The sequence below is a fragment of the Amblyomma americanum genome, chromosome 6, assembly GCF_052857255.1.
Source record: "Amblyomma americanum isolate KBUSLIRL-KWMA chromosome 6, ASM5285725v1, whole genome shotgun sequence".
Classification (NCBI taxonomy): domain Eukaryota; kingdom Metazoa; phylum Arthropoda; class Arachnida; order Ixodida; family Ixodidae; genus Amblyomma; species Amblyomma americanum.
This window is the reverse complement of record NC_135502.1, coordinates 197794821-197817015: the sequence shown is the minus strand read 5'-3', so window position 1 is coordinate 197817015 and position 22195 is coordinate 197794821. Positions and strand designations below refer to the sequence as shown.

At 49.4% G+C, this 22195-nt stretch overlaps 1 protein-coding gene and 1 long non-coding RNA gene across 8 annotated transcripts in view; both read right to left on the bottom strand.

Annotated features, from left to right (window-relative positions):
* The window catches only part of lili (LMBR1-like protein lilipod), a 185675-nt gene extending 169958 nt beyond the window's left edge, over window positions 1–15717 (bottom strand). For 4 of the 7 annotated variants that reach the window (XM_077628308.1, XM_077628309.1, XM_077628311.1 and 1 more), the window contains exons 1-4: window positions 15436–15717; window positions 14936–15023; window positions 14755–14788; window positions 2496–2635 (exon numbers count right to left, since the gene is read on the bottom strand). In XM_077628308.1, the coding sequence (XP_077484434.1) occupies window positions 2496–2635; window positions 14755–14788; window positions 14936–15023; window positions 15436–15495 (322 nt within the window). In that variant the 5' untranslated portion in view covers window positions 15496–15717. The remainder of the gene's footprint in view (window positions 1–2495; window positions 2636–14754; window positions 14789–14935; window positions 15024–15435) is intronic. The other 3 variants (XM_077628310.1, XM_077628313.1, XM_077628314.1) reach the window with 3 other exon arrangements.
* Window positions 15718–20718: 5001 nt separating this feature from the next.
* LOC144095158 (uncharacterized) lies at window positions 20719–21967 on the bottom strand. The gene is made up of 2 exons (XR_013306702.1): window positions 21830–21967; window positions 20719–21751 (listed from the first exon to the last, which is right to left on the bottom strand). It is a non-coding gene; the product is annotated as an uncharacterized LOC144095158 (long non-coding RNA).
* Between the last annotated feature and the right edge of the window lie 228 nt (window positions 21968–22195).

Genomic DNA, 22195 nt, shown 5'->3' with positions numbered 1-22195 from the left:
TACGCTGGCGCTAGATTAAATGTTTTGCACTCACATTAAATTACATGGCATGCAGATTATATCAGTCAGTGCTTAGATTATTTCCGCTGGAACTAGGATTAAATTCAGTGGGAAAACCTGTAGTGTACGTGTTTGTACATGCACCAGGTGTTTCAGGAAAGCACATCACTAATTTTTAAAAAGTGGGTTTTTGGGGTAAAGAGAAACTTTTAGCAGCATAGTAATACCAGTGCTGGCAAACATCAAAGAACAGATGAATCGTCTTAACTAGTAAAGTGGTTAACTAAATTCTAATAGTTAGCTTTTTAAACATTACGGATACGCATCACCATCATCATCAGCCTGACTATGCCCACTGCGGCAAAGACCTTTCCCATGTGTCTCTGTTTAACTCTGTCTTTTGGCAGCTGAGATATCCTTTGCCATATCCCCGTAAACTTCTTAATCTCATCCACCCACCTAACCTTCAGCCACCTCTGCTACGCCTGCCTCCTCTTGGAATCCACTTTGTTACCCTTAAGAACCAGAGGTATATCTTGACATCACATTACATGCCCTGCCCAAGCCCATTTCTACCTCTTGATTTCGAATAGGATGCCATTAACCGACGTTAGCTCCCTCACCCACTCTGCCCGCCTCCGGTCTCTTTAACGTTACGCCACGATAGCTAGCTGCATTGTCCTTAACTTAAGCTGAACCCTTTTTGTTAGCCTCCACTTTTCTGCCCCACAGGTGAGTACCTGTAAGATACAGCTGTTGTATACTTTTCTCTTCAGGGATATTGGTTAACTGCCATTCATGATCTGAGAGAACCTGCCATATGCGCTCCACCCCATTCTTATCCTTCTGATTATTTCCCTCTCATGATCCGGATCAGCTGTCACTACCTGCCCAAAGTAGACGTATTTCTATACCACTTTCAGCACCTCGATTCCAATTGTGAGCTGCTGTTCCCTTGCTATACTGTTGAACATTACCTTGGTTTTCTGCATCTTAATTTTCAGATCCACCCTTCTGCGCTGCCTGCCTAACTCATTGATCATAATTTACAGTTCACCTCCAGAGTGACTCAGCAAGGAAATGTAACCAGCGAATCGAAATTACTTGGGTATTCTCTATTAACTCTTATCCCCAACTGTTCCCAAGTCAGGACTCGGAATACCTCCTGTAAACAGGCGGTGAATAGCATTGGCGAGATCGTGTCTCCTTGCCTGACGCCTTTCCTTACAGGAATTTTATTGCTGACTTTATGGAGGACTATGGTTAGGGTAGCTAGGACTGTTTCAGGTGTGAAAAGCGCGGCGCGTTTCCCTTGCCGGAAGTGGCACCGCTGCCCACCGATGCCGCCAGGGGCGCTGATGCTAAAGGCGCCGTCGCGCGGTCGCTGATCATGCGCGGTGGAAAGCGCACGGACCACGTTTAATTGCGTGATTTGCGCGCTGTGCTTTGCTTTTGGGAGGCCGCTGAAGATGAAAATGGCTTCGCGATGGTGGTTTGTACACTCGATGAAGTTATGAGCTCCGAGTTCTGAAGAATTATTCACCAAGCAGAACTGCTTTCTTGCGCAGCAGACGACAACCAGTTGCTGGAATCACTTCTCTTTTTGTTTCTAGAGCAGAATTTGCAGAGGTCTGATTTAAAGGGAACTGGAGCACTAACTATGGTGGCTGTGCAGTTGCTGCAGATATCTTCCAGTATTTTCATAATGCTCTTCTAGACCCTGATTCCGCAATGCCTACATAACTGCCGAGGTTTCCACTCAGCCAAGCGCTTTCTCGTAATCAATGAAGGCTGCATATAGGGGTTGGTTATATTCTGCGCATTTCTCTCTCACCTGACTGACAGTGTAAATATGACCTATTATAAAAGATCCTGTACGAAAGCCTGCCTGATTATTTGGTTGACAGAAGTCTAAGGTTGTCCAGATTCCATTTGTGATTACGTTAGTAAATCGAGTTGAGGGCAGCATTTTGTTTGCTTGTATTTTGAAATTTCTTCATTGAATAACTGCCGTTCCTATGCGCCGATTCCTGTAATCCTTTTTGAGTCAGCATCTGTGTGACATTGAGAATTCATCTGAAGTATAGCCGGCATCCGTTCAAGCAGTGTTTTGCAGCCCCTTTAAGCGATGTGCCGCTGCAAGCAATCTCTCTCGATCAATCACACACTCTCTCTCTCTGTGTACGTGTGCGCACTGTGCGTGTTTAAGGTCCACCGGTGGCAGGCAGCACCTACCATCGCAGGGCAGTGACACATCGCTTAATTGCTGTACCACTGCGCTAGAATGGTACGAGGTGTTGAACACACCTGACCACCTGGCACAAAGTAGGCTCCAGACATGTACGTATGTATGCCCGAAATCAGTGAATGAGCCTATTAGCAGATCGCACGATCAGGCCCCGACGTATCGATGTGCTGAAAATGCAGATGCTGCAAGTGAAACACCTAACCAATAGCTGGGAATGAAGCAAGTGCAAAGAGCCAGAGGCACTTGCCGTGGATGAGCGAGCTGTTGAGCCACTGCATGTAGAAGCTGGACGGGTAGAGCAACAGCACCTCGTTGCTGATGATGGAGACCGGCAGCAGCAGGGCTGCCCCCAGTGACACCGCCAGGCTGAAGCAGCACATCCACAGGCTGCATGCACACAGCAGCACAGTTGCCTACACTACCGTTTCACCAAGCCATTCAAGGGTGGACGTGGATTTCAGAAGAAGAAAAAAGGGCTTTATTTTTTAATGCAATTACAAGAAACTTTCTGAGCATATCAGAAGTAATTTTAAAATCACTATCACAAAATTTCACGCTTATATTACCAGAATGTTGTTCTCTAATATATATTTCTTCTCTTAATCTTATGAAACGGCTGTAGAGTTCAGAAAATGTGGCAGAAGGTTCAACACTTCTTGCATCCCTGCTGATGTGCTACAGGTCAAGACATTTCAGAATTAGTTTTTCCAAGCACAGATTTTGGTTTTGAATTTTTTCAATACAGTGCATGTTTGCATGCCTACAGGGAGAAGAAAACTTCACACAAGGAATCTAAAATTCACAAATTTGAACAGTGTGCTGAGGACCTAGATTTGTTTTTTACATACAAATGGCAACGGGAGAAAGTGAAGCAGATTTCTTTTATGTCGCTTAACTTGCCTAAATGTCCCCTGCAGTTCCATAGAAATGAAAGCCAATCTAGTTTATATGTAGTAAAGTGGAAAAACTAGACTAAGTTTTTGTTAGCCCCATGCCTTAGGGCCTGTCTTTTTTTGACCGATGCAAGGAGCCCCATCGTACATCCGACGCGGACGGCACGAAGCTGCCCAGGGTTGTGCCCATCGCCTCCGCAGAGATGCTGGATGACCGTGTAGCAGGCACGTGGACGTTCAAGACTTCGACCTGTGGGAAGAGGCCTTGAGGCCTGCTAACCCGGAGGTCTGCACAGCCTGCTTTGGAGTTGGTGGAATAGTGTTAGCTACTCCGCCTAGGGGAGTGGTTGGCCCTGCAACGGCTCACTGCGTGTGGCCTGGGCAGGTGCCGGAGGATAGTGTGGTGTGCCGTAAAATAGCATGTTCCAATGGTGTGTGAAAGTCGCACAGGAGCTTCTTTATATGAGTTTTCCTTTGTTCTGATAGTGATTTCTTTTTCAGTCTTCCATGTTGGGCAAGACCTTGAGTAGGCGGGGTGATCCCCTTCACAGTTTGCGCAGCACAGCACTGCTGCTTCAGTTTTCAGAAACATGCTCACGTGAAGTGCATTTCGCGCAGGTTTGTTGACCACGGCAACTCTGCGACCCATGGCCATCATGCTGACAGTTGAAACATCTTCTAGGGTCTGGGACACAATGTCGGACTGATTTTCACGTAACCAACTTCAATGTATTTGGGGAGTGTGCTGGAGTTGAAGGTGAAGCCGAGGTGATTGGTTGGTATTTCTGTTTTATTTTCTAATTTTGATGCGAATGACATTGGCGACATTTTGGTCTTTGAGACCCTCCAGCATTTCTGCTTCAGTGAGCTCAAGAAAGTCGGATTTGGATGTCACTCTTCGGACAGTATTTGGAGATCTGTGTGCAGTTACTGAGACTGGAATATCCCCTATTGACACTATATCAGACATTTTGGAGTGGTGGACGTTGTCTCTGATTTCTAGTAGGAGATCACCACTGGGCATTTTTGTCAACTTGTAGCCCGTGCCCAAGGCATCGGTCAGACATTTGGGAACTAGGAATGGAGACATTACCCTGGCAGATTTTTCAGTTTTTCCGCTGTTGTGGATAATGCAATGCCTTGGAAAGGATTCTTTTGCTTTTTGGAAGCACTGAGCTGCTATTTCTTCAGTCCGCACTCTTTTCAGAGCGCGATCATTATTTGAAGTAACAGAACACATAAGAAATGTGTGTTTCAGCCATGGTGCCAGCCGCCCACCATGGAACCCAACGAGGGGATAGGACAGGAACTTGCAACCCAAGTCCTGCCCATGCCAGCTGTACACCACAACTATAAACCGATATGACGAAACGCATGGTAGTTCTGGTAGTTCGTCACACAAGGTTAACCTTCACCGCCAGGAAAAAGGAAACTCCAAGAAGTGAATAGGAGACAGGAGAGTTGTGAGAAATATAGGAAAGTGAAAGATGAAAGGGAGGATAGGAAAAGGCGACTGCTGATTTCTCTGGTTGGGTCAGGCCGGAGGTGCCGTCTACAGGAAGCTGAGGCAAAAGTGGTGTGTTGCCTCCGCCGAGGGGCCTTAAAGGTCCAAACGCTCGGCATCGGCTCAACCACCAGGATCCCCTTTTCTCCGGACACGGCGATTCAACACATGGCTAAGCGTGGGTGCTCAGGTCCGTGGTGACGCACTGTTCAACCTCATCTCCCAGCAGTGATGTCCCTGCGGATGCTCGGGAACCCCGTGGTGTCGCAACTCACCAACATCTGCATGTGACAGATGCCCTGTGGGGCGAAATCAAGAGGAAGAAATGGGCTTGGGCAGGGTATGTAATACGAAGAGAAGATAACCGCTGGTCCTTAAGGGTAGCTTAGTGGATTCCATGAGAAGCCAAGCGTAGCAGGGGGTGGCTGAAAGTTAGGTGGGCGGATAAGATGAAGTTTGCGGCAATACAGTGGCCGCAGCTGGCAAAGGACAGGGTTAATTGGAGAGACATGGGAGAGGCCTTTGCCCTAAATTTTGCATATTCAGGCTGATGATGATGACGAGATCACACAGTATAAAGGCCTCTAGAGTTTCGCCACAATCAAAATCAACCACTGCAGCCAAGATCGAACCTGCGTCTTTCAGGCCAAGAAAAAAGCATCGTAACCACTGAGCCACCATGGCGGCTCCATGGTGATATGGTAGAAAAGTGAATTTATAAAATCACAAATAAAAAATTTGCCCACGATTTACGTTGTAAACTAAATGTGACGTAGGTGTGTTAGCCCCGTCACCTTGCTTAACTTTATGTATGTTTGTTACTTTTGCGATTGTGTTGCCGAGGTTAAACCGGGGGTTAAATTAAGAGCGATCAATTTTATTGATGCAGAGGAAATGCGAAAGCATGCACCCTTTCAAATCCACTCAAGCAATAACTCAGAAAAATCTGTCTCACTTCACATAACCAGAAAAAAATATCCAGTTCAGTGCTCTTACCCTGTCCAGGACCGCCGCTTAAATGAAGTTCAGGAACATAAATATCTCTGCGTTACATCAAAGGGGTTGTGAAAAGGGGTCTCAACAAAGATGCGATGTGCCTGGGATGCTAAAGGACGCCGCTTCACAAATCATCCTCCAGCAAGAATATTTTTGACATGCTTTGTGAAAGCTGAGTTACCTGTAGTCAAAATTTAAATTTCCACATCTTCGCGCCTTTCTCTCTCCTCTAGTCACTTTTTGCATGCTGAAATGTTGGCGCTCCTCCACCGGCCCTAAAGCCGCTCTTTAGCCGGACCCTCGCGCTTGCCCCCTCCACCAGCTGCCGACGCGCGCAAACCAATGCTAGCAGTTTGCTGCTGACGTAACGAGCGCAAATGCTGATGTAACGAGCGTGGATTCTGGCGGAAACCCAGCACCACAGGTAGCCGCTAGGCGCAGAAGTAGAAGTTTTTAAAATTGTATTGTAAATTATCGGCTCTCTTTCGAGATCTTGTACACGGCATGAACACTCGTTGACCTGTACTCTACATAATGCGAGCATTTTATAGACAACCTCAAACACCCTTTTCAGGGACCCTTTAAATAATTGACTCAGCTGGAACACACATATTCATAACATCTCCTCTCCAGTCTTTCGCAAACTATGCCTGCTCAGGCACAAGCTTAAGGATGCTGCCACTCATGTCAAACTTCTTGCTTACGCAACACTTATAAGGCCTAAGTTGGAATATGCTTGCATTATGTGGGACCCCCATACGATGTGCAATATAAATTCTCTTGAAAAAATTCAGAAATTGGCAGTATGCTTTATCTATTCAAACATGATCACACTGATTCGGTTACCGAACTAATGGCAGAAAATGTCATTAACACTCCTCCCCAGGCAGGAAGAAAATTCCTCAGTCTCAAATTTTTATTTCTCTTACTTAATCGCAAGCTCCCACTAGATCCCAGCCCTTATTCGCCCTCTTACTTCCAGGCAGACATGCCACTCCCAGGAACTCTCCTGGGCGCCTCACTTTGTAAAGACTGACTTATACAAATTCTCCTTTTTCCCTAATACAATTGCAGACTGGAATAGCTTGCCAGCTTCTACTCTCCAATCTTTGGATAAGCTAGAATTAAGCTTATAAAGAGTTCATTAATGTCAGTGTTGACTGTGGTCATACAAGTACCTCAGTATAGTAATAACCGCTTCCGCTGGCCTACCAAATGTGTTGGGGTGTTTTGTACATTGTACTTCCATGCTCTTTTGTATACTATGTACCTGTGTGCCCCTCCTGCTTGGACGCTCTGCCTGCAGTATGTTGTAAATAAATAAATATATAACAAATAAATAATGAGAAGCACATCAAAGACTTTCATTATATGCAAGTCTTTCGTTATATCCAAGTCTTGACTCTCCACCTCTTCCCTACAAGACGAAATGGGAGATTTCCTTCTCTCTACTCTTCTGTTTAACCCCAGACAAGACAGCTTTCTCGCTAGCAAGGCACTTGATCTGAATGCGAATTCAGTACGCAAGCAGTTCGTTCTTCACTTGGGTTTTTGGAGCCATGGCACACGGAACGAAGTTGGAAGACAGCAATGCGCAAAGCTCAGCATAAGTTTTTCAGTTTAGCACAAGGGATGTTTGGCTGCAGCAACAATTAAGAGGTAGCGTGCCCGACTCGCATTGCAGCGATAGTGCAGTGGTCTAATGCAGTGGCCAACAAAGCGGATCTGTTTGGGCCGCCCCGAGTTTGAAACACAATCACAGTCGTAAAGTGTTTTATTTTAGTTTATTTGTTCTCTGAGGATTCATCCCCAGGAAAGACGGCTTTTCGCTAGCAAGGCCCATTAATTAAAGAAACCTGTAATGATCTTGATGACCGTATTCTAATGCAACATATCTGCAGAGATGGTCTTTGTGAGTATATGAGTCAAATTTAAAAGCTCCGTGTGGACCCTTACATTTACAAATAATTTTCTAAAACTGCTGCTCCTCACCCCAAACCACGCGTTCTTAGCTGCCGCTCCCCCCCTGACATGGCAGAGTGGGGAATCTGGAAGCCTTTTCATTGGGGCAGGTCCGCATGTCTCAGTTGACAGGGGAGGTGAGGAGTGTCATGCGCTTACAGATGTGGCAAGCACTGCGTGTATGTGCGTGCTTCAATCCAAAATGGCATGCAGCACCCCCGAGTACAGACAGACGGAATGTTTCTGCACTGTGTGTTTGTATTTCTTTTGGACTCGCCGACTAGACCGAGCTGTCAGTTCGACAGCAAGACAGGGAAACGAGCCGAAGCGAGTGGTGCAGCAGTCCAAGAAGCCGACAAAAGGCATCCTTTGTCCATATCCCCACCATATGCGCTGCCAATTGCGGGAAGCAACGAGTCGTCTGCCCTGCGCAACGGCGCCGCTGCTGGAACCGGATGTTGTGTTTTGCAGTGTTCCCGGATGGCGTTTCACCAACAAGTCGGTTCGCACGAAACCTTCGCAAGTGACTATGAGCGCTCGTTTCTTCTGAACATTCACAGGCAACTCCGGAGATGTGTTTTGCCGGACATGCTGTGTTTACCTGCCAACTGCGCATGCAAGGGTCCCCAAGGTTTTCAGTGATGACTAAGTGACGACACAGTTTGCCTTGAAGACGGGTTTTTCGGTGAATCTGTACATACCATGCTTGTCTATTGCGAGTGTGTAAATATGTCGAAGCGTGGTAACACAAGGATGTTTTGCGAAGCTTGTGAAAAGTGAAATTACTGGTGTATTACTTGATTGGAAATGTTTATCTTGTAGAGCGGTTTATTGGCACGATGGAAGCGCCGGCTACGAAGACCTTGGCACAGGCAATCTACGAGGCAGAGAGCCGAGAGACCAGACACAAGCGGCAGTGTTCCATCCAGCACGAGCATCCAACCGGCGGCGCGAGCGCTTCGTCGTCGTTGGCTTCGGGGCTGGTTCATCTTCTTCATTCCAAGTGCCCCGGCAGAAAGAGGGAGCCATCCTGGCGACTCAAGGAGAGGAGACTACGAGGGGGCTATAATAGGGCTTCAAGCGGCTGACGTGAACGAAGAAGGTGTCACCGGTTCGATAATGTAGTTGACCGGTGACGTACGCTCCAAGATGCGGTAAGGGCCGATGTGCTTGGCCGAAAATTTGGACGTATTCGGAACAGAGAGCCAGACCAGTGAGCCAGTGGAGAAGTGAACCGCGGGCGTGTCTTGATCGGAAGCATGGGTACGGAGACCTTGACGTTCGGCAGTGAAGGAGCGAGCGGGTGATGTCAGAGAGGGAAGCATATTCCGAGCTGTCGGGGTTGTAGGGAAGGATTGTATCCAACATACAAGAAGGTTCGCGTCCGAATAAAAGAAAGAATGGGGAAAAGCCGGTGGTTGCCTGAGAGGCGGTGTTATATGCATAGGTGACGAACGGAAGAACCTGATCCCAATTGGAGCTGTCGGAGTTAATGTACATGGCGATCATGTCCCCACGAGTACGGTTGAAGCGTTCGGTGAGGCCGTTGGTTTGAGGGTGGTAAGCAGTAGTGGTGCGGTGGACTGTGTGGCACGCAGCGAGAAGCTCGTGAAGAACTGCAGACAAGAAAACACGGCCGCGGTCACTGAGAAGTTCGCGAGGAGCGCCGTGACGCAGGACAAAGTGATGAAGAAGGAAGAAGGCTACATCGCGAGCAGTAGCCGCAGGTAGGGCAGCGGTCTCAGCATACCGAGTGAGGTGGTCCACGGCGACTATGATCCAGCGATTCCCAGCGGTCGTGAAGGGAAGTGGCCCATATAGGTCGATGCCCACACGATCAAAAGGGCGAGCCGGACACGGTATTGGCTGTAACGGGGCAGTCGAAGGGCGAGGTGTCGACTTCCGCTGCTGACAGGCCGTGCAGGAGCGAACGTAGCGACGAACGAAGTTGTACATGCCCCGCCAATAGTACCTCTGGCGTAGTCGCTCATACGTTTTCAGCGAGCCAGCGTGAGAGCTCCGAGGATCGGCATGGTGGTGTTCACAAATCTCAGTACGGAGATGTCGGGGAATCACGAGAAGCCACTTACGGCCATCTGGACGATAGTTGCGCCGGTACAGAAGACCGTCGCGAAGGGCAAAATGAGAAGCCTGGCGACGTAGTGCTCAAGGGAAGGAGGCCGTAGAGGGTGCACGAAGTACGTCGAGCAACGATGAAATCCATGGATCTTGGCGTTGTTGATGGGGCATGTCCATGGTAATGAGCGCTGCGAGTAGGGATGCAGATATTGGCGAAGAGGGCGCAGGAGAGGGCAGTGGGGAGCGGGACAAGGCGTCGGCGTCGGAGTGCTTGCGGCCCGATCGGTAAACAACGGTGATATCGAATTCCTGAAGACGGAGGGCCCAGCGGCCTAGGCGCCCTGAGGGATCTTTGAGTGAAGCCAACCAGCACAAAGCGTGATGATCAGTGACGACGGTGAACGGGCGGCCATATAAGTATGGGCGGAATTTTGTTAGAGCCCACACTACGGCGAGACACTCCTTTTCCGTCACGGTGTAGTTCGACTCAGCCTTGGTGAGGGCACGGCTGGCGTACGCAACGACGTATTCAGGAAATTCGGGCTTGCGCTGGGCAAGGACAGCCCCGAGGCCGATTCCGCTTGCGTCGGTGTGCACTTCAGTAGGGGCACTGGGGTCGTAGTGCCGAAGGATAGGTGGTGAGGTGAGAAAACGACGGAGCGCAGCAAAAACGTCGTCGCAGGCCGAGTCCCACGTAGACAGGTCGGCGGGACCATTAAGAAGTTTCGTCAGGGGCGCGACGATGGAGGCGAAATTGGGAACAAATCGCCGAAAAAAGGAGCAGAGACCCACAAATCGGCGCACTAGTTTTGTAGAAGTCGGTTTAGGGAAGTCAGCGACAGCACGGAGTTTGTCAGGATCGGGCAGGACGCCGTCTTTCGAGACGAGGTGGCCGAGTATTGTCAGCTGCCGGGCACCAAAGTGACATTTTTTTAGATTAAGTTGAAGGCCAGCATTGGTAAGGCAGCTCAGTATCTGGCGCAAGCGCTTGAGATGCGTCGGAAAATCGGGCGAAAACACGATAACATCATCTAAATAGCAGAGGCAAACAGTCCACTTCAGGCCGCGCAAGATGTTGTCCATCATTCGTTCAAACGTTGCGGGAGCGTTACAGAGGCCGAATGGCATCACGTTGAACTCATAGAGTCCGTCAGGGGTGACGAACGCCATTTTAGGACGGTCGGACTCAGCTATCGGGACTTGCCAATAGCCGAACCGGAGATCCAGGGAGGAGAAGAATTCGGCGCCTTGCAAGCAGTCAAGGGCGTCGTCAATACGTGGCAGCGGGTAGACGTCTTTGCGCGTAATTTTGTTGAGCCGGCGATAGTCCACGCAAAATCGTATCGAGCCATCCTTCTTTTTAACCAGGACGACTGGGGACGACCAAGGACTGGCGGAAGGTTGAATAATGCCGCGTTGTAGCATGTCGTCAACTTGCTCAGTTATGACGCGGCGCTCGGGAGGCGACACACCGTAGGGGCGCTGACGGAGAGGAGCATGGGTTCCGGTGTCAATGTGGTGCTCGACAGTGGTCGCACGGCCCAAAGAAGTCGACTGGTGGTCAAACGATGAGCAAAACTGGTTGAGCAGGGCAAGGAGCTGCGCGCGGTGAGTAGTGTCGAAAGCGCAGTCAATGCAGCAGTCGAAAATGTCCGATGACAAAGCTGGAGTAGCACCACGTGGGGTGAGGGCAGCGACTTCGGCACTGGAGGAGGTTACATCAGTGTCGAAGGAAGAGATCAAAGCAGCGGTTTCAAAATGGCCGAGGCACTCGCCACGGAGCAGGGAGAGCGCAGAGAATGAGGTGTTAGAGACGAGGATGGCGGCAGCACCGTGGTGAATGTCGATGACGGCGAAGGGAAGACATAGGTGTCGGCGAGAGGCGAGTACAGGGGAAGGCATGAAGAGAACGGTGGCATCAAAAACTGAGGCGGCGCAAACAGGGACAAGCACGGCACTGTCAGGGGGAATGTCAGTGTCCTCGGCGACAACAAGCTTAGCAGCACAACGAATCGGAGGCTCGTCGAGGAGCGCATCCCAGAGTGGAGAGAAGACGACGTGCGCACGGGCACACTCAATGACGGCACTGTGCAGGGAGAGAAAATCCCATCCAAGGATGACGTCATGAGAGCTGGCACGGAGGACTAAAAATTCGACTACATACAAAACATCGCCGATGACGACGCGTGCTGTGCAAGCGGCACCAGAGGTTGCGGAACCAGATATTCGTGACATCGCTGAGGTAGAAGATGACGTTGGTAAGCTTGACGCGGTCGTCCCAGTTGTTGTGGCGGCTCACCCGTTCGTGTGATTCCAGCCAATCGTCCACTTCCTGGTCGCTATGGCCGCTGAAGACAGCGGGGTCGTGCTGCCGGACGGCACCGGAGCAGATGACTGGCTGCGACGTGGCGGCGGGCTGTTGACTGGCCTTTGCAGTGGACATCGGGATGGTGCAGCTGCGAAGGTCCACGGTGATGGGGAAAAGGGGAACACAGAAACCTCCACCAAATGTAGAGCGGTTTATTGGCACGATGGAAGCGCCGGCTACGAAGACCTTGGCACAGGCAATCTACGAGGCAGAGAGCCGAGAGACCAGACACAAGCGGCAGTGTTCCATCCAGCACGAGCATCCAACCGGCGGCGCGAGCGCTTCGTCGTCGTTGGCTTCGGGGCTGGTTCGTCTTCTTCATTCCAATCTTATTTCCCACATCTTTGGTTTGCTGCTTTGTCCTTTCCCCAAGCTTTGATTGATCGAGCATTTGGGAATTTACACAATTGGTGGTTACCTCCACTGAGGGCGAAGACATAGTGATTAAAAGAGGCTGCTTTGGTGGAACCAAGGGCTGAGGAGGCAGTCATCTGTGCATAGCTTTCACCTTGTTGTTTTTCCGTTCTGTTTTATATACAGTTACCTCTCCCAAAGTTGACTTCGAGTAATGTGATCAAGCAAGTTCAGACCTGGAAGACGTTTACAATACATTCACGATCGTCAACTTTATTTCTTTCCCTCTCAATAACATCAAAAGAGAGGGAAAGAAGTAACAACTAGGAGCATAATTTTTAACTGCCGGTATGTTTGGTGTTAATGAAGCTGGCTTACAAATTTTTGCAGAGCAGTGACAAGTGATAGAATATGGATACTAGCCTTAGTAAATGTAATTTAATGGTCCCTTTAAAAGTGGCCACAAGCTTCACAAAAATAAAGCAGACCAGAGAGATGGGCTTTAAAGGCAATGATTTTCTCAATATTCCATTGTCTGCTTTAACTCATCTAATTTCAACCTGAACTAATTTAAAGCCACATATACAGGCTTTGTTTTCAATTTTGGCAGTCAGTACATGATCAATGCTTTCTAAATCACAGTTCACATTCATATGCAGAAAGGAAAATTTCCCGACAGCCAATGGACAAGCAGTACTGGAACTGCACAGCAGAAATGTGAAACTCACTATCACTCTCCCCAACACTCTATTCAGACACTAGGTCTACATTTGTACACAAATTGAACACTATCAAATCCTCACATACAAGGTACAACCCCCACAAATGCAATCATCATCAGCGTGACTAAGTCCAATGCAGGACAAAGGCCTCTCCCATATCTCAATTAGCCCTGTCCTGAGCCAGCCACAGCCACCCTACCCCTGCGAACTTCTTTACCTCATTCGTCCAACTAACTACCTGCCGCCCACTGCTACGCTTGCCTTCTCTTGGAATCCAGTCCATTACACTTAAGGCCCAGCGGTTATCCTGCCTTAGCATTACATGCCCTGCCGAAGTCCATTTCTTCTTGATTTTGATTAGGATGTCATTAAGTTGAGCTTGTTCCCTAGCCCGCTCTGCCCTTTTTCTGCCTCTTAAATGGCCCCAGAAAGGGGCTCTCAACAAAGATGCGATATGTCTGGGATGTTAAAAGACGGCAGTTCATAATTATCCTCCGGCAACAATTTTTTAAATACGTTTTGTGGAAGCTGAGTTATATGGTACAAAATCTTAACTTCCATGTCTTCGTGCCTTTCCCTCTTGCACGCCAAAACAGTGGCGCTCCTCTGCCTACTCCACCCACTCAGCCCCTCCCCTACCTCCGCCGGCTGCAGCGCACGCGTAGTGGCCACGGCCATGGTAGCGCGTGAAATCTGAAAGAATTTGCCGCTGTGAACCAATGACAACCCCCGGCTGCTGACGTCACTTGCCCGACGTGACACCGTATGCCAAGTTTCGCGCGAAAGCGGGAATTTTTAAAAATATATTGTAAATTGCCCATTTGCTTTTGAGGTCTCGTACGCGGCATGGATGCTCGGTGGCCTGTACTCTACATAGGGCAACCATATCAAAGCCAAGCTCAAACACCCCTTTCTGTGGCCCTTTAATGTTACACCTAACATTTTCCTTTCTAAAGCTCGCTGCACTGTCCTTAAGTTGAACCCTTTTCGTTAGGCTGCACGTTTCTGCCCCATATATGTAAGCACCGGTGAGGTACAGCTGTTGTATACTTTTCTCTTGAGGGATATTGGTAAACTGCCATTCATTATGTGCGAGAACCTGCCATATGCGCTGAAATGTGAAAAACCTGTGTAGGAAGATATCAAGCTAGGCATCTGAAACATACGCCAAAAATTTTTTAAATAGATGCGTTTTATGATAGCTCTTGCATCGCTGCAGTGGGTATTTTCGCCTCCTTGTTTCACAACCATAATAAGCACTTTAAAGTGCCTTAAACATGCTGATCTGTTCACACAATGACTTCTTAGGAACGAAATTAATCAGAAAGAGAACAATTGAGATTTTCCAAGCAGTGTTGAGTGATGATACGGACATATGAAGACCCGACAAATTATCCAATTAATCATTAGGGAAGGTGAGCCTTTTTTTACTGTGCAATCATGACATGCTCCTAAGAAAAATCTAATGATGCAAAAAATTTTCTCCGCATTGGTTAATAATTCAGGCCTGAAGGGGATACATGCAAACTGCAGATGCACTATGACTTCAAGTGGATGGAAAAAATAACAGCTTTCTGCCCGCACAGAAGACACAGCAAGCAGCACACATGAGGAGCATGTTTACTCACGATATCCGGTACACAACGGCATCTTCGTCGTCATCTGAAAGCACCACGCGGAAATTCAAGTATGCTCTCCATAAAATGCTTTTAAACCATGCTCACATCAACGCAATCGTGAAATGTATTTATCTCATCGTGAATCCTGAACATCCTTCACATATTTTCCGACTGAAACTAAAGTACTCACCAGCAAAATAGTCGTCTTTCTTCTTCTTAAACTTGGAAATCAACACGTATGCAAATACGTAGAGGACAACAAAAAATAAAAAGTGAATCTGAAATGGAAAGCAAGTACTATTTTGAGGAGAAAACAGCCGAGTCCAGTGTAGAAAATTGGCACGGCACCGATAATTTTTTTTTATTGCAGGACTTCTCGTTAAAGGTCAATGCCAAGGCTCGCAGCGTAAGAATGTATGGCTGCTTCTCGCAAAAAAGTTTGCGCGAGGCATCTGCGCGTCGCCAACTTTTTCAAGAGCGTTATCACGGCCAGGATAGTGCATGGCACGAAATTCGCCACGAAGCATAGCGTGCTCTCTGCTTATTCATCTGGCACAGTTACCAAAATAAAAAAAAAACGTGCTTATGATGTGAGAAGAGCGCCAGCCGAAGCACAGGGCGGGACGAGAGAAATGCTCAAGTATCAAAACGCTCAGTTGACAAGTGACGGAGCCGCCGCTGGGCACAGACCAGTATCTCGCGGACTGCGTTGTGGAACAGGCGCTCCCTAGCATCCGCCTCATCCTCCATTCTTCATGCGGGATTAATAATGACGAATGGGCAGCAATTCCTGGCAAAGGACACCTTAAAACGGCACATATCCGCACGATGATCTTCGCAGCCTCTCAGCAAACTTAACAAACAGCCCAAAGTCGTTGATGACGCTGACAATGGGAATTTGAAACGAGCTGTTTACAGCAAGACAAGGCGAGCCATAGGGAACACAACCTGCGCCAGAGCTACTACTACAGCGCTAGGGTGGCTAGAATGTGAACTAGAATACTGTCTAGTGGCGCGAACAGGAGTGCACGGGCATGGCCGGGCTAGATAGATAGATAGATAGATAGATACTTGAGGCCTTGCCCTTTGTAACGGGTGGGCACCACTAGGTTGCCCACCTCGACCTCGTTCACTTCCGACTCTGCGGCTTCGCGCTTTTAAACACACAGTTAGTCGACGCTTGGTTCGCAGCACCCCCTCGCTCTTGACCTTTAAGCTGTCTCCTTCGTCGTCCACTGCAGGACCGTGAAACCCGAGCGCCTGTGGGAATGTGGTGCCCTCTGTCGGCATTGGATGGAGTCTCTGGCACGACATCACCAGGTGCTCGATGGTTTCCTCCGCGTCGCCACACGCTCGGCATATTGCTGCCTGTGCTTCTGGTGTTGCGTCGAAGTGACGGCGGTACACCAGTGTTCGCAGCGCTCCGGCACGGGCCTCAAACAGCAATGCGCTACCCAGGCCGTTGTCAAAAATCTTTTCGGGTCCGATGCTGTTTTTGCACTCGCGGTACAGAGCCAGTGTCGGTTTTTCCGCGAGCGCCTGCAGCCATTGGCGATTCTCTTTTTCCTGGACCCGTCTCCTTGCCTCCTGTTTCCATGCCGTTGCCGATTCGGCACTTATGGGTGTCTGGAAAAGTCCATACTTGCCTTCTATCTTGTGGAGGCGCTTCACCCATGTAGTGCGTAGGCATGTCGCAGCGAGGTATTCAAAGACCCGCCTTGCCCATCGGTTGTGGCTCATGAACTGCAGTCGACCGCGGTACTCCAGCTTGCTACATGCCTCCCTTGCCTCAAAACTAGACCATCCCAGGTCGCCTTGAATGGCTGCATTGGCCACCCGTCCATGACATCCGACTGCAGTGCGGCCGACCTCTGTCTGCGCTCTAACCAATTTCTGGTGGCTGATGGGAGGCAGACCACCGCGTTGGCGAATGTGAGTCCTGGCACGTGCGCGAGCTTCCAGAGGTCGCGGACCATGGTGTACTGGTGGCACCCCCACAGGCACCGACGTCGGAGGATGCATTGCGCTCGAAGTGCAGATTGACAGACCTTAGCCTCGTGCAGTCTGAACATGTCAGTCTCAGCACACAAATTTATGCCCAGGTATTTATACGATCTGTCGACTGTCAGGGTCTCTTCATTCAACGTCAGCGATAGCTGATCATTCGCCTCGCCTGCCAGCTGAACAACCCTGCATTTTCGCTGGTTGAACTTGAGGCCAAGGCTTCGCAGCTCCGCGGCACAAATGTCTAGCATTTTTTGCACATCCTCTGTGTTTTCTCCCATGATTACCAAATCATCAGCAAAGGCAAGACCCGGCAGTCGGCTGGAGTTGTCAATTCCTGTGGTGCTGTACTTAAGGCCGAATCCCAGGTTTGCCTGCAGGAGTGCCTTTTCCAGTCCGGCCACATACAGGAGGTAGAGGAGGGGAGACAATGGACAACCCTGCCGAAGCCCCCTGTGTACGTAGACCCGTTCCGAATGCACATTGCCAAAAACGGCTGTGACTACGTTTTCCCTGTACAACCTCTTTATCGTCTCGAGAAGTGGTGGTGCCATTCCCAGAGTACCAAGGCGATGGAAGAGAGTTTCGTGCGGGACGTTATCATAGGCCTTTTCGACGTCCAGAAAGCAGCAGATGAGTCTCCTGCCTTCCTTCCTGGCAATGTCTGTACAGCTGGTGAGTACGAAGAGGTTGTCTTCTAGCCGTCTGCCCGGACGAAACCCATTCTGCAGCTCCGTTAGGACGTGCGCTGATTCTGCCCATCCGCTGATCCACGCTTTCAAGACTTGCATGAAAACTCGGTACACCACGCTAGTGACCGTGAGTGCCCGGTAGTCGCCGATGTGGGCCGCATTACCGCCGGGCTTCAGCAGGAGCACCACCCTGCCATTGCGCCAGTCCTCGGGTATGTCTCCGCCGTTAATAATGGTGTTAAACAACTCGGCCAGCTGTTCTCTCGAGTTTGGACCGAGTAGTTTTAGTAGGCGAGCTGGTATTCCATCGGGTCCCGTGGCTGTGCGAGCGCTGATGCGGCCCAGTGCCCGGTTCATGCCTGGCAGTGTGACCTCCCATGCGATATCTGATTGGTCCTGGGATGGAGCTGAGGGCGATGACCCTTCAAGCTTGTCCTCAGGCATGCAGGCTGGTGGCCCATAGAGGCCTGACAAGTAGTCCGTGACGTGTTGTTGCAGGTCGGTGATGGGCTGTCCCGTGGCACTATCCACCATTTCTGTTGGCCCCACCCTTTCCCTGTCCAGGGAGCTGACATACCGCCAGAATTTCTGAGCCGCCGACTTGCCCTCTGCCCGCAGGGTTTGCATTTGCTTGAGATTTGCGGCAGCCAACTTTGCCTGCACCAGTGATTGCATTTCATGTTTGCGTTTCAGGTACATGTCCCACGCCACTGCTGCTGCGCCCTGGTCCTTATCTTTCACCGCCCTGCGATGGGCGCGGTTCGCGTCCCGGCGCGCTTGCCATGCCTCTGCCACCTGCCTGTCCCACCATGGCTTCTTGTAGGCTTGCCTATGTCCCTTGTGAACCATATGTGAGCGCATTATCGCACGCAAGGCTTCCATGTACTCGCCGTATGTAGCGGCTCCTAGCCGCCTCTGGCTCTCTTCGAATTCCTTGGCGACGACCTCCATCTGCGTTACCGGAAGGTAGAGAGCTTTCGACCGTTGGGGTCTGTTTTTCCGACGATGTGTGTGGGTGAAGTCCAGACGCAGGCGATTATGGTCGCTGCCCATGCTAACCAACCCTTCTTCATCAATGTGGAGGTGCTGCATAAGGCTCAGAAGACGAGGCGATACCAGCGCATAGTCAATACATGTTGCACTGTTTCTGGCGCACCACGTATATTGACCGTTGCATCTCGAGTCTAGATTGGCTAAAGGGGAGCGGCGCGCGCTCTCTTACGGCCTGCTCTTCGGGGCAAGTTTCCACCTTTCACCGCCGCTAGTTTGTGGCGCTGTAACCCAACCCTGGCCAGTTCAGTTGACTGAACCGGACGCCCCTCCAATTTACATTCCCTTTACCATGGGCGTCCTGAAAATGGGTGCTTTGCAGCGCACTTGTGGAATTCTTGGCTTATGGGCGGAACAGCATTAAATTATCTTTGAGAAGCTTCGAATCACAAAAATTTGGAAGAAACGCTCAACGCAAAGAAGATGAAGCAAATGATGCGAATTACACTTCAGTGTACTTTTTATTGAATCACACTTGCTTCATTTCGAACATCATGATTTCAGAAAAGTTGGGTACAAACTTCGATTAAAAATAGTCACTCAGAAGAGGAAGTAAAGGCTGCGTAAATAAGCAGCTTGTAGTTGGACCTTTTCTTCTTCATCAAAGATCCTGAGTTCATATATGTCATGGTCATAATCTGATTAACTTCCTTGATGGCTTGTGCACATATTTGGAAGGCTTATCTTGTGCGTCTGTTATTTTGTTTGCATGGTTGATGAGAAGTATTCTCATGAATTTTTCGGAAATTAAAGCCGCTGATCGCTTTGCGTGGCTGTCGTCAACACACTCTGGACAGCTTAGTACTGGCACGCTTTCAAGCCGACGCTCCACGAGAAATTGGAGAACTTCAAGCGTATTCGTTCGTGGCAAGTCCTTTGCCACGCGCTCAAAAAAAAATCACTACTTTGTTCAAAGGAGCAAGAAACTCTGGCCTTGGGTAGCATAGCCCACTCCTGTCTTGGCCTTGTAACAGTGCGTACAGAGGATCATCTTTGTTGCATGTTGTTACAAGCATTTCACAGGACCCACAACCAAAATCAGTTATCAACTTAGCAATGTAGCCACCAACATATGACAAGCCCGAGTAAGTTACCGACCTTGGTGCAGCGTCTTGACATTCCCTTAGGTTTTCCAGCTCGTCGTTAAACTTTTCAGACAGTACTGCAGCCACTTGTTCAGCATCAATACCAGGTGTTTCGGCTTCCTTCGGGCTTAACGACTTGGCCTTCACAATCCTGTCAAGGGCAGCCGTAACAGCTCTGGCATCCAGTTGATCGTTGCCGCCACACATCTGTCGAATTCTTCCAAAAAGTGCCTCAATTGGATCACTGTTTAACTTTTTCGTCAGCACATAACTGACTCCTTTCTGCAGCAAGAAGCGTGTTGTTTCCACAGTAGACTGCGTTGTGAAGAGCAAGGCTTGAAATGTCTCTTCTGTGAGTGCGCCGTTGCCTGAGGCGAGTGAACATGACTGCACATGCTTTATGTATACACTGAACTCGTTTTCGAGCCACAGCAAACGATGATCGTCCGTATTGCAGATCGGCGCCTTGTAGCCACTTCCTGCGTACGAAGTGTCATGTATATCGAACCATTCCTTCAACGTTTTCAGGAAACGAATGGTGGCACCCGCTTCTTTAAAATCATACAAGGCTCTATCTCCTCGGTAGTTCTCCTGCAGGTGTTGTAGCGCCGCACAAACCTGCGGTGAAAACACTTGAACAGCACGCAGCACATTTTGCTTCTCCAGGTTCGATGGATACACATGTTTCCTTGTTAGGTTTCGAGCGAGTTTTACAGTCATCGGCTTCTGATACTCGTAGAGCTTCTGAACGTGTGTGCCAGTTATAAGGTCGCTGCCATCCATGAGCTGCCTTTCAAGGAACTGACTTCGGACATTTTTTATCACATGACACGGGTCAAAGCTAAGGAAGATGACCCGCTCGGGGTCATGCGGATGCGTCACAACTGTACGCAAGCAACCATTTCCCATGTGCTTGAACATTGTGGTGTTCGCCGAGTAGTTATCGGTCACAATTCGAACTATGACAAATCCACACGACTCGACAGCAGCAATCACTTCCTTCGTCCATTGAAAAAGGTCTTTTCCACTTAGCTGCTTTGTGAAGTAATAAGAACAGGGTATTTTATATTGGCTGTTAGTACCGCACAGAACAAAGCACAGAACCCTGTTTGCTAAAATCCCCTGCGTGTTCGACGTGCTGCTGTCGGGTCTGTCCTTAAGACCGAAAACAGCATCTCCTTTCCGGTCATAAATGCATTTCGGCTTTATGCTGGCTTCATCAATAATTAATGATGACATGTGCTGCCTGCTGCTCAGAAGTGAAGCCTCGTGAACCAGTCTTGTTCGCATCGCACCACTCATTCCGGACGAGGTCGGACTTGGGCCCATGTATTTCTGGAGGGTGCATTTTGCTGGCAAATTCAGGAGCCTTGACCTTCGAGCATGATCATAACCCTTCGGTGAGAGAAATCGCCATATGATGCATTCTCGAATAACCTCTTCAGGATATGTCTGATGTTGCTTTCCGTATCGCTCTATTTGGTGGAGCAGAAATATGGCCTTTTTGTCTCCATTCTGTGAGTCCGCCACGATTCTCCCGACCGAAGCATGATGTTTGTTTTTATGGTAGAATGCAGTGCGTTGTTCTTCCGTCGCGAGTTTTTCCACTAACTTCTGACTCTTGGAGCGGAGATAGGAAACTTGAGAGCGAAGCTTTGAGATCAGAGAGAGGTAACGACTTGCTCGCTGGCGATCGTTGTTTGTGGCTTGCGTACTGACGCTTTTAGTATGTTCATCGACGCAATCCGACAGATTGTACTCCAAAGGCAGTGATTCAAGCGGCTCAGCTTTCCGCTTGGTTTGTTTTGGAACTGGAACAGTACGAGCAGCAGGTTCTTTGCGAGGCTTTTTCGCAGGAGGTGCCAGGTAGGTTGGATAGCCTTCGAAAACGGTGGGGACAGCGCCAGGCAAAAGTTTCTTGATGCGGCTCTCTGGAGCGTAGTCCGTAGAAAGAAAATGCTGGCTACACACGACCGTAGACGGCGACTTGTCGTTGATAATTAAGTCCTTTCTTGCGGTGTTTTTTTGCCATTTCGCGCACAACTCTCCGTCACTTGGGAACTGATGAAAAGACACGCCCGGGCATTTCCCAGAGCGCGAGCGGCAAAAGGGTACGCAGCAGTACACCATATGGATGCCGATCAGTCCACGTGCACCGATTTAACACGAACCACCCTGAAAATTTTTAAGAGCGCAATCAGCAATCGATTGAAAAAAATCTTACAAATTAAGTGTCAAAACCACTATACTTACTTGGCAGAACGTGGCAGCAGCGAATGTGTGCGTTGATGTCCGGTGAATGTTCGCGGTGCCTCGAAAACACGTGCGGTGAATCCTGTCCGAGCGAGGCGAGGCGAGGCGTCTGCTGAGGAGAGGTTGGGTTGGGTCTAAGCGCCCCCACTAGGCGACGGTGGCAACCAGACGTCGAGAAAGCACCCTATTGTTCCCTCGTTCGGCGCACAGAGAGCGCGCGCCGCTCCCCTTTAGCCCGGCCATGGCACGGGCGTGCTCTTTGGCATAGAAGCCATCAGATGGCGCCACTGCAACTTTCTCTAGCGGCGTCATCGCTGCTGTTTTAGGAGCTTGTGTATGTTTATCCGCATCGTTGTAACGATGGTG